The following is a 16,290-nucleotide window of genomic DNA, read 5'->3' as shown; positions in this document are numbered from 1 at the left end:
TTCAGAGGGTTCTTGAGTATCTTCAGTGAGGGAGAGACTCCACAACCTCTCTGGGCAATCTGCTACCCACACAATAACCAAGTTCTTCCTCATGTTCAGGTGAAGCTTCCTGTGCATTAGTTTCTGCCCTTTGCCTCTTGCTTGGCACCACTGAGCAGAGCCTGGATCCATCCTCTTGGCACCCTCCCTTCACTCACAGACATTGCTGTTTCAGTTGTCTCTTCTTGAGACTGAACAGTTCTTAATATTGGTAATGGTAAGGGACAGAGGCTCTTCAAGGTGCTTAGAACTCAGCTCATGTTTCAATGTTATCAGATCCCAGAAATTTACCATGAATCTGAGATGTATTTGTGAACAGCCTTGTTCATTTAAAGCCAACAGCCATCTTCCAGATCTTGCTCTTCAGAAGCTAACTTCCAAAAAATTGTTTTCCACATTTACCACAAAGGCTCAAAAAAACCCCCAATAATTTATAATTTAAGAGAAATTTAAATAACCTCATGGATTTTCTTGGTGAGGGGGGAGGAGTGAGGAGGCTGACTCATGATTATTTTTTTAATACTTGTGGCTGGCTCAGCTGCATAAATAAATCAATCCCCTATACAGCTCCATTTCTTCAGTCATAGCTTGTTGTTTTATTTTTTTCCCTCCATTGCCGACAAATCACTCTAGAGAGTTTTTAAACCCAGTAGTCTACTTTCCAAATGGAAACAATTATTATAATCTGTGAGAGAGAAAGCAAACAACAGCAGAGACTTACCCCATTTTTTGGGTAGGCAATCCATCCTAGATCCCCCATTACTGTACGTGAGTCCAGTAAATTCACTGAAAATAAAAGAGAAAAACTGTTAAAGAACACAGACAGGATACAAACTTCAGCAGATATTTCAAGGTATGGATGCCCTGGTGAACAAATTGTTTATAATTAAACGAGGAAGTTGGATTTCTGTAAAGCAAAATAACAATGCAATAACTCCTCTAACAATGAGGTCATACAATGAAAACTATTCTATCTATCCATTAGCTTATTCCTTTGAGATCTGCCACAGAAACCAAGTTGCAAATGCACTGAACTTCTGCAAAAGCCAGATCCTGCACGTTCTTAGAACTTTGATCTTCTGGGGGGAATAAGTACATGATGCACACACTGTGTGTTTATGTGTATATGTAAGACATACAGTACATAGGTACAAATATACACAAACATCTATGCACATTTATATACACATTTCTTCTAAGGTAGCATGTGTTTTTTGGCATTATCAAGCCCTTAAGATGAAAATGAATCAAGAATTTAATTTTTGAAGTATTATATGTGCAAGCATTAATCTCATCAGCAATCTATAATTTTCTTCCTCTTTCATATTTTCCTCCAAGTTTTTGACATCTTCATTATAAGCTATGCAGTGGCTCTTTTTTCTTCTACACACAAAAATTCATGAATAGTTTTAAGTCATACAAGCAGCCAACAATTTACTTTAAACAGCAAAAAAAAAACCCTATTAACAAGTTTGTAACATTTTTTTCCTCTCTTATTACCTGAAACACTGGGTAAAGAGTGAGAAGTCCCTAAATCCACACAAACTTAACTCAGCTAAGAAAAACAGTAGCAGCTTCTGGTGCTGAGCTTTCACCTCTTGCACCCAGGGCTCTAAATCTTCTAGGCAGAAGATTGTCTCGGAATCATCCAAAATCTCAATTTCAGAGCTCAATTTTGTCTATCTTACTAGCACACTTCATCAGATTACAACACTCACTTTTCTCAGTATATTTGCCTGCATAAGACCTCACTTTTTGTACTCATGTCCTTCCTGAAAAGGAAGTGACTTCCCTGGGTCTTCAGTTCTTGACCTCCACCATGTGTGCTCACTGGAAGTTTTGGTAATTGGACTTTCAAGACTATCTAGCACATGATTATCTGGACCAAAAAACAAGCTTGAAATGGGTGCTGAGGTTTTGTGCTCTTTCCCTTAGAATTGCAACGATGTAGGTACTTAAAGATTGCTACAGAAAAGAATCCAAACAGGTTGTATGCACAAATTTCAGGAAGGTATGTATCATAACTAACCCTCAGGGTTACACCATGTACAGAGTCACAGTAAGAAAATACAGAAGAACACTACACTGCAAAGCTTGCTCCTTTAAAATATTAAGGAATATTTAAAAACAAATGAATGCTAAGCAACTGATTTAATTTGGAAAAAAACCCCAAAATTCTCTAAATCAATTTGGCCGTTATCATTGTACTGCACTGAAGGCTGACTGCTGTAGTCCCTTGTACAAAAAATCAGGCCAAAACACAAAAAATATAACACAGAGTTCTCAGACTGGGCAAACATTTATCTTAAAAGTGATTTGTCTATCCAGATATTTTCATAATGTGTGCAAGTATTAATGCAGGACACTGTCACAAGGCATACATGCTCTGCCTGGTATATTTTTGTGATGTTGAGCAAAAGACACATTTTAATTTTCATTTCTGGATTTTCATTTCTGGATTGCTTTTTCCTGCCAAAAGCAGAAACAGTTGGAAGCTGTCAGTGCTACCAAACTACAGGACATGTGGTGCAAGCAGTACTCAAAGACTACACTGGACTATATTCACAGTAAGTAAACATAGAATCAGGTGGCTTTCCACCCCAGAATCCATGCAAAATAAAAGTACTGCTGTCACCTACCACTAGATATGTCACCCAGTTATGCCCAGTTTTTCCCCTTATGAAGTCTCCAGGTAAAAAGGTCATTAAGTTCTCCTGCATCAGCTGAAGCCAAGTACTGCCATCCAAGTGCTCCTGAACTACATTGTATTTTCTTGGGATAAAAAGAATGACACCAAATTATTCTTCAAAATAAGACACATATAAATAACACATCCCCTATTACAACTGTATACTATTTTAAAAAGCAAGAGACAGCAGTGAAGTTGCTAAAATGGCAGGTTTACCCAAATTCCTTCTATTACAATCACTGTAATTAAACTGTGCAGAACAGTATATTCCTGTCGTTAAGTTGCAATGGATGCAAAACAGGTATTGATCTACATTGTACAACTTAATTAAAAGTTGTCCTGGAGATGCTACTAATGAATGTAATTAGATACTGTGTTTGATGTCACAAGCTTCTTCATGACACGCTAATTAAGGAAAAAGCAGAAAAAGTGCTTTATTCGAACATCAGATCATAAAAAGAACATGATACAACTAAATATTGTATTATCTTTCTATCAATGACAATTTTTAAATTGCTGTTATTAACTTCCAATTCAAAATAATTTTCTGCATATGAAAAGATAATACAGCCCATTCAACTCTAAGTCAAGTCAGTGGGAATTTTCTGACTAGTGAGTCAGCTAGCAGAGATGAATACTAAATCCCCAGCTAGAAAAGACTCAGTTCCTCTTGCATCCTCTTGCATTCTGCATAAATAAATAGGATGGAATACACCTTTTGACAGGCACCATGCAGAAACTTAAAACTCATGTGCCAGGAAGGCAAAAGTGACAAGTGCCTTGAAGCTGTCCCTGGGTCTGGGCTGCTGTGGAGACCAGAGGGGCTCCCAGCACAGCTCAGACAGCTCTGAGGGGCTGTAAGGCACAGCAGACACCGAGTGCCCCACAAGCAGCTCTCACCTACCCTGCTCAGGGCTGCTTCCACAGTGCAGCATCTGAACCACTGCACTGCACTGCATCGATCTGCTCTGATGAATATATTTAGCCAGTAATCTAAACCACCTCCAAGGACAGAGATGTCCTTGTTTCGCTTTGAGAAGCCCCAAAATTCCAGTACCTAAACACAAATTATCACTTGCTCTGTCAAGATACAAGGTGTCTGCACCTTCCCCAGACACTTCCAGTATGTCTGTCCTTCACTGGCACCATTTGCAGGTCACTATCCCACCCCAGTGAAGCCTCAAAACAGGGCCCCAGCATCCCCCACTCCAAGGGGGGGTGTCTCCTCCAAGAGCCCAGGTGCAGGAGTTCCGTGTGGCAGTGGTGCTGTGCACACTGGGGATGCTCTCTGAGGCAACCTGCCCCTCCTGCACTTCCCAGAGGTCACTGGAACACACACTGGTCCCACTGCATGAGCCCAGACAGGCTCAGCACTATCTCTTCCAACCACCTTCCAGCCTGATAGGAACATTATTTTGCTGAAATTATTTTTATTAAAAAAAAAAAATATACTTGGCCAGGCTGGGGAAGAATCAATGAGCAAGCATCAGGTAAAACAGATACCTGGAACAGAGGAAAACAGGGACAGAACCATTCCTCCCTATTCAACCTGCAATGACTGTCAGCATGCATCTGGCTGTGGCTGTTTAATAACCAAGTAAACCAAGCACTCAAGACACCAAAGGAGGTAATTCAGGAGCACCACCAGCTACGTGTGCAAGGCTTCCAAACATCAAAAGGTTTAGTGCCAGCTCCTGTGCAGCTGGTGACACCTGGTCTTGCCCCAGCACTGCCTACTCCATGGGCATAAACCAGAGCTGTACTCAGGAGCACTTGGGATACTGCAGAGCTAACCATACTGAAAAAGAAAAAAAATCTTCAGAAATTACTAGCAGTTCTGATTGGCTCATGATCTTAAAAGGTTCCAAAATAACAGAAGTCCTTTATCCCCACTTCCTTTCTCATCAGCACCAGCTAGCTTTACCTCAACAAAAAAGCAAGAAACCTCAGACCCCATAAGCACACACTTAGCACCTGTGTCTTTGCCAGCAAACTTGGAAGGTAATATATAATATTTTTTGCTCATCTCCACCATCAGTGCATCCATCCCACAAGCCCTAATTATTTCTAATGCTCAGTCAAGGGGAACACAAAACCACACAGATCTATATCATCATTAACTTCCATGCCTTCAGGGTAGGATAAATGATGATTAAGTCTAAAGTCATACCACAGCCCCCTTTTTTTTTTTAGTACAGAATAATAGCCTGGGGAGTTTGCATACACTCTTGTTCTCAGACAGGCTGGTTACTACAGGTGAGCAATCAAGTTAGAGTAAAAACAGACATGATCTAAACCTTTGCCCTGAACACTAGGTGGTGAATTAATAGTGGTTTTTCACTTGGGAATCTCTGTCAAGGAGCCTGGATATAGCTTTTTACTCAAATTTCCTTGTCATGGTCATACAACTGGCATTGAGCAGCTGAACCATGGCTACACAGGGAGGAAGCTGGGAGGAAGCACATGAAATTCAACACTGACCTAAACCAACACTGCCCAGCACAGCAGAGCTCCCCGCCTGCCACAGCCACCCCAAACATGGGGCAGCAGCAGCTTGCCCAGGAGAAAGGACAGGCTTGAAATGATGGTACAATGCCTGAATTAGAAGCCACCAATTGATGGATTGTTTTGATCACACCAGTGAAGTGAGAGGGCTCCTCTGGCTTTGGGCTGCAGCAGTATCATCAAGAGTGTTGTTTGGTTTTTTTTTTCTTCATTCCAATTTCAAGTGGGGAAAAAAACCCCAAGCTAAAAGTCAAAAATTCCCTACCAACAGACTAGAACACTGAGTATTTCTGATCCTACCAGCTACACATCCTCCTGCCATTTCAGTATCTAAAGGTCTTCCAGGAAATCCTTCACTGCTTACACCGGGGCGAAATCTCTGTAGGCATACAAAAACTGAACTTTTCAGAGTTGCCATGGTCTTTGAGCTAATTTCCAATACATCATACACCAGAATAATCCTGCTCTTCAGTAGCACCATTTGCTAGCTAAGGTTTCCCACAAGGCATTCTCTACCAAGGTATACCCTAAGAGCTCTAGAATAGACAAAATGGTCAGGATAGCAAAAGCTGATGGAATTTGTATCACGATAAAGCTGTATGTAAAGCCATAAGAATCTCTTTTTATCTCACTGAAATATACCTAAAACAGGAGGGAAAGAAAATCCTCCTTGACCCTAAAAACCACCTTCCATCACAAAACAAACAGGAGTAAAGAAACCTTCCTTAAAGCCTGCATGAATATTTCAAGACATGACATGATTTCTAAAGCAGCACATTTCTAAACAACTAACACTAACTAAACTTAAATAAAAGTTAACACTTCAATAAAAATGTTTTGTTTTTAACAACTGAAAGAAAACTCTTCTTTAATAAAATTGCTACAAATTGAACAGCAATCTGAATGTTATTTTTGGTAGCCTGAAGCTGAAGTCCATTGTGAAAGAAGGTCATGCTCCCACATCTTCCTCCAGACTCCTGGCCCCTTTGCACACACACTGCAGGACACAAGGTTGCTCCAACCTTTTTGTGGGTGGTCAAGGCAGCCCCAGTTCTGACCCAACACTCACAGCTCGTGGGAACAGCTACATTTGAAGAGACCTCTCACAGGAACACTCACTGACAATTAAGGACGAGGTGGAATGCTCTGCTGGATGGGGGTCAAGGTGCAGGACAAGATGTGACAGCAGCGTTTTGCACTTCATCAGAAGGTCACAGAAGACCTCTTCTGAGGTCTTCATCTGACCTGAGACTTCATCTCAGGTCATCAGAAGAATAGCATCACAGATTTTCCACCAAGCTTCATGCCTTTATCCCCCTCTACCCAAAGGAGGGGGCACAGCTGCCAGCATCATCTTTAACAGAGCTGGTTTCTCCTTACAATGCATACACCCCCTTCCTTCCTCCAGCACTTCCAGGGGTCACAGCACTACCAAGACACGTGGACAACAGAGGAATCTTCATCATCATCACAACGGGTCAAAGTTTTCCTGCTTCATAAATCTTCATTGATTTCATTGTAGTTCATTGCTGCAGTTCATTCATTGTCCAAGTTTTCCCAGTTGTGCCAAGTGTTTCTCTAAAAAGTATATATCCAAGGTACTTCAAGAAGTGACAAAGTCAAAAATAACCCAAGAAAGCAAAAACAAATGAAAAAATCTAACTCTCAAAAGAAATCAAGATCATCAGGGAGTAGATGCCTTGAATTAATTAGCTACATTGAGTAGGGACAAAACACACAGAGGCAAAAGCCTCTGAAATATTTCCATCAGTGGAAACAAGCTACATCAGAGTGCAAGCTGTAGCAGAACCTATTATTTATAGCTCACTGGAGGAGGAAAGTATACACTACTTAATGAACTTGCAAACTAATATTAACTGCAGATTTATATTTTATTATGTTGGCTTCATTCTGATCCAAGTTATCATGATTCCCTTTTATAGCAAGTGCCAAAATGCTTGAATCTGCAACACAGATTCATAGATTTTTAAGGCCAGATGGACAATTGCAATCATAACACCAACTAGAGAATTTAATCCAGTAATTTCTGCATTACATCTGTAATTTGCTTGAACACACTGTTTACAAGGGAATGATATTGCCCTTTGACAAAGTTCTTCAGGTTGGCTGCATTTTTTCCCCACGTGCACAGAACCAGCTGTAGCACCAGGGAGAAAGACCCAAAGCTCACTTCGATAACCTGACCCACTAAAACAACCAGAAAACTGTTAATTTTTTCCTTACAAAAATTTCCAGTCAAAACAAGAGGCAGTCATTTGTTCTTCCCACCATACATTACTTAAAGGAAGAAAATGGTTGGATTAGCCTGATACCAAATTCCCTGGAACTTAAAAACGCCACAAATGGCTTGCCTTTCTTTAATGGTAAACACTCATATTTCCACCAAAATCAACATTTAACTGAAAAGGGTTTATTCACTGTGAAGAAAGCCAGGAAAATGCTTCCATTCTCACTATCAAATTCACTGGAAACAACTGTACCAACACAACAGCAGATTTCTGAGCTGGCTGCAGCACCACTTTTTCGGGTAGCCATCTGAGCAAGTATCACTTTACCACTAAGAAAGAAAAAGAAGCTTCCACTGAATGCAACGTGCAACCAGCACCTGCAACCTGACAACCAGCCTGCATGGAGAAACAAAATACCTGATCTGCTGTCCTGCAAATCAGGGCCTCCAACCACTGTGAAGGCATCTGCAAGCCACTGAAGTAGGCAATTTCTTCAAGACCCTGTTTAAAGCTAGCATCTTCTCAAGCACATGCACAGTCAAGCCCAATGCTAGCACCCCAACACTTTCTCAGTGCAATCAAAACACCTGCTATCAGGGCTGAGATGAAATCTCACCTTCTTCCCTAAATTAACAACTAAAAGCAATACAGTCTCTATGGTCTCTGCTCCTAAAAGGTGTCCTAAAAGACATTGAGATCAAATTCTGTTATGCATATAACTAAACTAAAGAAATTGGCACAGGCTCATCCAGACCTGGCAAGGCTGTCAGCTTTCACCACCAGTGGACTTGCAAGATCTCACTGTCCAGCATCAATAAAGCCTTCCTGTTAAAAATAATGACTACTCTGCTGCCACTGAATTCATTCAAGTAGAAAATAAGAGGAACTGACATAATGCTTAGCAAGCATTTGGGAGAAAAAAAATGTTTAAAATGATCTATTGGCTTTGCAGGGGGGTTGACAGTTTGTCCCTTCTATTTCTGTTGAGGGAAGAGGGTGGAGGTTGCTAGTGGGAACAGCATACTGTCAACACATTTTAGTAAGAATTTGCTTTTGACTATTAGTAAAGCAAAGACGAATAAACCAAAATGATCAGGTTTTTTTTAGAAATTATCTTACAAAAGCAGGTATGTAGGTAATTTCCCCAAGCAGTTTCACTGTTTTGGGACAAACAGTTTAAGAAGAGATACAAGTCCACTCAGAAGCATCAAGAAATGCTCATTACTGATGCTGAATAATTATTTTTCTCTCAGGTGTTCCTCTATCCCCTCTGTGAATTACAAAGTTCAGACTGGTTGTTCTGATCTCTATCTAACATGAAGTGATCCAGCTTAGAGACCCCAGTAGTTAACACCTTGGCAAAACACTTCAATACTGCCCCCTGCACCAAAATGACATGAAAGCCTGCAAGCCCAGGGTTCTATCCTCTCTCCTGCAGGTTCAATACCTGCTACACAGCCACCTAAACTGAGGAGCTCTCAGCTTCTGAGGGTACTGGTTGCTGTCCATGCACATCCCCAAGGCACAGTTTGCTGAACCCACTCTCAGGAGCTTGCCAGCAGAAGACAAGGAGCAGGAATCCCCTTCCTCCTCAGGGATGCCAGAGCAGCTCTCAGGGGAATTCCCAGATCTGTTGTTATAGTATCACCTTCTCCAGGAGGCATCACTCATCCTTCCAGCCAGTGGTCACCTGAGCAGCTCGACTTGGTCAGAGTCCTCCTAACACACCTGCTGCACAACTCAAATGAGGAGATAATGAGCGTGTTTTCCCACCAACACCACTCCTGGTGAAACAGTGTGCACTGAAATGTTCCCATGGCAATTATTCTGGCCCAAATAATCTTCAGCCCTCCCTGCAAGGCAGAAGCAGGAAAGCTGTGCTCATACACAGAGCCTGCAGCTCCCAGCACCCTTGTCCACAGCAGGCAATATGCTCTGCATCTCTGCAAACAGCCACCCACCCATCACCTACCACACCCAGCAGCAGCCAGGTGCTGTGATTCAAACAGTGCTTACATCTCCTCCTGATTGCCTGCTCTGGACCAGCTTCCTTGCAGGAGACAGGGATAATTGCTTTCCACCTCCAAGAGGATAAGTGCATTAAACCTTCGGAGAGGTTCAGATAATGCACTGACCAAAGAGATAGCAAATACCAAAACTGAGGCTGTAAGAGATGTAATAGGTCAAAGAGACAACTCAAAGGGTAACAAATCCCTGGAGAGAACTTAAGCCACTGAAGGCCAGTGCTCAGGTTTGCCAATACAGCTGGCTGTGAAAGCAGCTGGGGCAGCAAATGCTTTCACCTGTCACCTCAATGTCCAGCTAGTCACAGAGCAGAGTGAGGGACAGGCACAACGTGAGCACAAAGGACAGTCCAGCTCTCCGTTCTGCCTGTGCCAAAAACCAGGCACATCTTAAGAATAAAATATTCTTAGAGGAAAAAAAGAATTCTCTACAAGCTTTTTAAATACACATCAGTTTTTCTAGCAGAGATCAAAGAAAACCAATTTAGTGAAGAGAAAGTTAAAAAAAAAAAAAGTTCTTTCCAATGCAATAATTAACACAGTATTTCTACAACATTCTCTGAGTAAAGGAAAATGCCTAGTTCAAGTCCATCCAGGTTGAAATGAGGCCTCATCTCTCAGCAGCACTTATGGTTACTCAGAAAAATGCATTTGTGACAGATTTAAATTCTGCGTTTACATGTTTTACTGTAAGAACAACATTCTTTTTTAAACCTTTTTAATGGACAGTAGTAGGTTGAGTATCTGCTGAAGAGCTGAGAGAGTACTTTTTCCTCCATAAAAGCAAGCACTTAACTAAGAAATTCAGTGCTTCTACAAAGTGACCAATTTGTGTGTGTTTGGGGTTTCTCTCATTTCACCCTTATTCCATATACAGACTTCAATTTATTCCTGAGGAGAAAGTGAGAATATTTTTTTTAATTGCAAAAAGAGTTAGTTTTCTCTTTATTTTAACATCCCTGAGCAATGTTTAAAGCCCATCTCTACTCAAGTATATGCACACGCTCACATTTACAGGAATGGACCTCTAGAAATGCAGCTCCAAGTCAGAAAGACTGGGGGATCAAAGAGACCCATGCCTGCTCAAGACCCTAAAGCCAACAGGGTCCAAAACCATCGCTAAGCTGAGCTAAATCAGCTGGATTTTCCCAGGTCAAGGGCTCTGAGCTTGTTCAGCACATGCTGGAAACCAGGATTCTTGCAGAAGAGGCATGGAAATCCTTGGAACAATAAAGCATAAAACCAGCAAGAACAGAGCACAGGGCACCACGTCAAAAGCTGTCCCACCTTTTCAACTTCTGCCAGATTTTATGAATTCCTGCTCTTACCTCAGCACCTGTACCTCCCTCAAGCCTGCTGCAAAAAGCTTTTTTAGTGCAAAAAATAAACATTTCACTGTGGGCAAGATTTTGTTTTCTTCTTTAGCAGAAAGAGAGCAGCAGACATGGAACTGGACTGTATACTGGAGCTAAAAAAGTGAGGCAGTGGTGGGAGAGTTAACAGTGGAGGGGGAAGAAACTGTCACACAAGCCAAATAAATTCCCTGCCTTCTATGATAGTTGCCAGTTAACCCCTCTGTATATTGATGTGCAAATAGCTGTTCTATACATCAAATTATACTATCAAAATTTACCACATTATAAGCAGTCAGTTACTGTTTGAGACAGTTTGACTGTTTTCTACTATTTATCACAATTTTTAAGATGAGCTTTGAAAGGAAACAGGCACTATCTTGGAGTCAATCTTTGCCATTGTTTATTTCCCTTTTTAAAACGTGTCATTAGGCAGCAATGCTTTTAGTCATATACTTAAAAGTGCTGAGTTTCAAATGTTGTTTTACTGTCAAAAGGATAGTAGTTCCATTTTAAAGCCATGACTGAGTCATTCTAAACCCCTTGAAAAGCCATAAATCACACATCAGACGGATCCCAAAAAGACCATTAGACATGAGCTGTCCTTCCTCATACCAGCAATTCCACTGCAGTAAATTTAAAAGTTAATGGGACTACTCCAGTGAGTAAAATAAACACATGGCACTGAGGCTATGCTCTGTTCTCATGGAAAGCACACAGGGAACCATTCCAACGCACCACATACAGAACTGATAACTCCTTAAAGCCTCCTTAAGGCACTGTGAGCACACTGAAATGGGTCCAGACTCACCTGCTCGGCATACACAAGGCATATGCATGCCAGCAGCACTCAACACCCACAGAATTACACAAAATGCTATAGCTGTGTGAATGCATGACATAGTGAGCCAAGCCACTAAGTACAACCTAATAAGCAGAATGTTCTCATAGTGTGTATTTTTATCTGAAGCATTAGACTAATTTATATACATTGATATGAAAATTAAGACTATTTTCCCACCTGCTTTTACTACACAAAAAAAAACTTCCTGAAAAAGACTTAATTCACTAATTAAAGATAAACATTGTGATGTTATAGATAAATACGCATTTATCTGTGTGCTATGACACAGAAATTATATACCACTATGAAACAACACACAAATCAACACACTGAGAACAGGTAGGCTCATTTCAGGCTCTGGCATGAATAATTTGCAAATTACAACCTTCCTTTATTTTTGCCAGCACCAGACCCACCCCTTTAATTGTACTCATTTATTCATTCATTCAAATAACAAATGATACATTGAGATAAAGCAAGCTTCAAAAAGCCCTGAAACAATTAAAAGGGAAAGGACCAAAGCAGGAGTTCATAAAAAATAATAATATCCTTCTAGTCTTAAAACAAATACAACACACTCCAAAGATGCATTTTGCTTTTCTCACCTCTGTTTATTTAAGTCAATGTTATTCTTTCAGACTGCATTTCTTTTGATTTACTTAACAGTACACTTCATTGTTAAGCACTGCCTCATCAGCACTTCTGCTGAAAAGCCCTAAAATGAAATATACTTTGTATTTAATTACAATTATGCAAATATCTTGTGGAATTACTTTGTTACAAGCAATCAGATATAACACATTCCATTATTTTAATAATTTGCCCACATGACACTTTTTAAGGTCATCTAAGTGATGACCAAACGTGATCTGCAAACCTCTTCAAATTCACAGGCGCTGTATAACAAATCATATAGTTTAGGGTGAAGGGGGGGAGTCTTCAACCCAATCCGTCATTCATTGTGTTTCACATAAATAATTTATACAAGCCACTTCCCAAACCCTAGTACTTACAACAGAAAGATTTAAAACACATGCATTTTTAAACCAAAGGCAGTGCAGGAAGCCCAGTCACATCTTGCAGGGCTGCCTCCCGGACCCTGTGATCAGAGGGAGTGCATTTTAAAGCAATCATGCATTTCTGGAATACAAGCACTTCACAAAATTGTGCAATGCTTTCAGGGTACTCTTTGGAATATTTTCATCAGGACTAATTTCTGAATTTTTAACATTACTCAAAGCAAAAATCAAGTATCTGGTTTTAACAACGAACTCTGCTAAAGAGTTAAAAACAATGGCTAAACAACACTTGAAAATGCATGAAATAGTATTGAGCCTTCTTCTTCCACTACGTATTTTGCTTTTAACATACAAACTGAGGAAAGATGATTAGAATAAAAATCTGGTTTATTTCACTATTACAGGAAAGGCTGGAGAAAAATTAATTCATTTTTCCCTATGTGTACCCTTCAATCCATTTTTGGAGGTATCTATGAAGGTGACTAGATTTGTGATAGAGGTTGGGCACTTAATACTTTTCCATAAAAATGGCAGGAGCTTCTAAAACTCAGCTACCCATGCAAAAAGCTACTTCCATGATAAGGAACTAAAACAATAAATTTAATTTTTTCCCCCCTCTGAATCATAACTTAGATTTTTTTAAAGCATTTTCTCCTAAGTTCCCTCCACTAGAGGGTAAAATAGAGCATCACATACTGTGAATTATTAACTGCATGTATTTTAACCCATGAAATCATTGTGGGTTACAGTAAGATTTAGAGAAACAAAAAACATGATGCAGGGGTAAAGAAAAAAATTATTCTGTAATTTGTCATCATCTATGCAACTACTTATGTGCTCCATGCCTACACAGCACAGGTTATTGGCTAGCTGCTTACCCACGCTGAGTAGGATGAGCGATAATAAATCAAAAATAAACCCAGAAAACCCAATACCACCAAGTTTTGAAAACATTATTCACTGGTCTAAGATGGCTACCTCCATTTCAGCAAAAATAAAGTTCCCAGCCAGCCCAAGAACCAACCCCAGGGGAGAAGCTCCTCGTCAGAGCCCAGAAGCAGCCAAGTTGAAACCCAAACTGGTGACAAGTGTCAACTCTCATGCCACCAGGCAGGAGGGCTTCGCTGCCCGAGGCTCCAGGTACTGCAGGGTGAGCCATGCCCAGGCACGGAACTGCTCCCTGGAAATTGGCAAAGGAGACTGCTGCGAGAAGCACTTGTCAAATAACGCCTGTTTACAAATAAATCTCGCAGCAAAGGACAGCACTTACTGGAAAAAAGTTCGGGTCCACAGTCAGACCCCTCCTAGCAGCAGCTTTTTATCTTTGCATTTACTGAGAGATGGAAATTAGAGAGCAGCAGTCAGAAAAGTAGCAGCAGAGACACCATGAAGCAGGCGCTCACGCTGCTCGTCATTACCGTAATATTCCCTTGCAACCTCCCTGTAAAGGTGCCACTAAACCCATTTGCCAGGCAGCTTCATTAATCCTTTCCAGTAGTTCCCTATCATGTAAAAGTCCTATTCTGCAGCTGCCTGTTCACGCAGAGGCACCTCTGTGCTCGGCAAATGGTCCCGTGGACTCAGTCAGTAATATCCGGCTTTTCCGAGAACTGGCAGGGATGACTGAGACGGGGCTCGGAGCATCTGTTGGTCTCTCAGCACGGTATCATGGCAGACGGGCTCACACAGGACAGCAGGCTTCCTAAAACGAAGGTGAGTAACAGGGAAAGCCCTTCTCGGTCAGCCACGCCATCACAACAGCATTGCTCCCATGGGTGAAATCAGCTGAAATTGAATGGGGGCAGAAGGATTGGACCCACTGTTATCTAAGCAAGGCAAAGCCAAACCATTTCAATCCTCTCCCAAACCAATGCACTTCCTGAACATTAGATATTTTGTACACAGAGGAACAGTATTTCCCCCTTCCTCTGCACTTTTTTTTTTTTTTAAGAAAAACTGCAATTCACATTATTCTTGCTCTCGAAAATAAATTACAGCTAGCTGGATACCTCAGGCCACATCTTTGAAATTCTGGTACGGTTTTCCTTTACCAACCCCTGCATACCTCCTCCTCCTTCTAAAGGAGTTTCACAAATAATTACGGTGCATCACGACGCCAGCCTGCTTCGAGCCGCTGGCATCCCCTGCAGATGCTGAACTTCTCCACCCATTGCTTTCACATTATAGCCTACCCGCGGATCCAAGAATATCAGAAAGCCCCAAGCAGTGCCCACACCACGCACGGAGGAAAAAAATCCCAGTCCAGTTTCAAAGACTGGAAGCATCCTGCTAAGACAAGAAGCCTGGGCTCGTTTTTGGCCATTGGCCTCACAGAGATCAAAGGCATAAAAAAATCCGTCCCCAGCGGCCGCGCTCCGCTGCGGGTTACACACCGCCACCGCCGCGGCTTCATCTCCCTTTTATACGTGTATTTTAAGACACGAAGTAAGCGCACTGCGGCCAGCGCTTGCAGGGCTCCCCGCCGGGAGCCTCCCTGCCCCGCCAGCCCCGCTGCCCCGTCCCAGCTGCCCCGTCCCAGCGCCGCTGCCCGCGCCGCTGCACCTGTGCGGCTGCCGGGGCAATCCGCGAGCGGGCACGGCCGTGCGCATCCATCCCCCGCGGGAAGGGAACACCCGCTGCCAAACGTGCCACGGCATCCCTGCACACCCACCCGTGCCAGCCTGCCCGCGGCCACCGCCGCCCCCCTGCGCCGGGAGCCCCCTGCCCCAGCGGCAGTGCCACCCGCACCCCCGCCTCGCACCCGCCTCCCCGCGGGCGCAGCCCGTCTCCACTTCCCCCAAAATGTCCCAAAATCGACTCCGCCGAGTCTGAAGCCGCGCAGCGCCGGGCGGGCACCCTCCCGGGTGGGCGCTGCCCGACGGCCCGGCCGCCCCGCGTCCGCTCACCCTCGCTGCCGGGGCTGGCCCGCAGGCTCCGGAGCGCGGCGCACAGCAGCAGCGGCAGGAGGCACGTCCGACCGGGAGCCGGCGCCCCGGCGCGGCCGGCCCAGCCGCCCGTGCCCCGCGGCCCCATCCCGCCGCCGCTCAGCGCATGGGGCGGCGGCTCCCCGCCAGCGCTGCCCCTCGGGCCGGCTCAGGACGGGACGGGGCGGGCTGGCAGCGCGGATGGACCCGCTCCCCTCCGCTCCCGTCCAGCCACCGGCGCGACTGGGGAGGCAGGGGGCGGGGATGGGGAGGTGGCCCCGCGCCGCCGCGGAGACGCCCCCGACGGGGCGGACCCGCCGCCGCCGAGTGCGGGGGACGGCACTCCCCGCACTCCGGAGCCCGGGGAGCAGCGGGCACCGCGGGTGTCCGCCCTGAGGGACAGCTCTCGCAGCCCGCGATGGCCGTGCGAGGGAGCGGGTGGCAGCGCTGTCCCTGCGAGGCGCCCCTCGAGCCCGCTCCGGGGGGACCGGGAACACCGGATCTGCCCGCAGCAGCCGCGGGTCACGGTGCCAAAACCTACACACGCACACCACAGCCCAGAGCCGGGAAAGCCGCGATCTCACAAGGCTGGCAAGCCTGAGAGGAAGGCTCGCCCCTGGCCAGGTAAGCAAAAATGCCACAAAC

At 43.8% G+C, this 16,290-nt stretch overlaps 1 protein-coding gene across 18 annotated transcripts in view; it reads right to left on the bottom strand.

Moving 5' to 3' along the window:
• Positions 1-15,906, bottom strand: part of EPHA5 (EPH receptor A5) — a 193,577-nt gene extending 177,671 nt beyond the window's left edge. For 14 of the 18 annotated variants that reach the window (XM_064417313.1, XM_064417307.1, XM_064417314.1 and 11 more), the window contains exons 1-2: positions 15,628-15,906; positions 761-825 (exon numbers count right to left, since the gene is read on the bottom strand). In XM_064417313.1, the coding sequence (XP_064273383.1) occupies positions 761-825; positions 15,628-15,754 (192 nt within the window). In that variant the 5' untranslated portion in view covers positions 15,755-15,906. Of the gene's footprint in view, positions 1-760; positions 826-2,678; positions 2,812-15,627 lie in introns of all 18 variants that reach the window. The other 4 variants (XM_064417320.1, XM_064417321.1, XM_064417319.1 and 1 more) reach the window with 2 other exon arrangements.
• Between the last annotated feature and the right edge of the window lie 384 nt (positions 15,907-16,290).

This window comes from Passer domesticus, chromosome 4, assembly GCF_036417665.1.
Source record: "Passer domesticus isolate bPasDom1 chromosome 4, bPasDom1.hap1, whole genome shotgun sequence".
Taxonomy (NCBI): Eukaryota; Metazoa; Chordata; class Aves; order Passeriformes; family Passeridae; genus Passer; species Passer domesticus.
The sequence above is the reverse complement of the archived record's forward strand: the minus strand, read 5'-3'. Positions and strand labels throughout refer to the sequence as shown.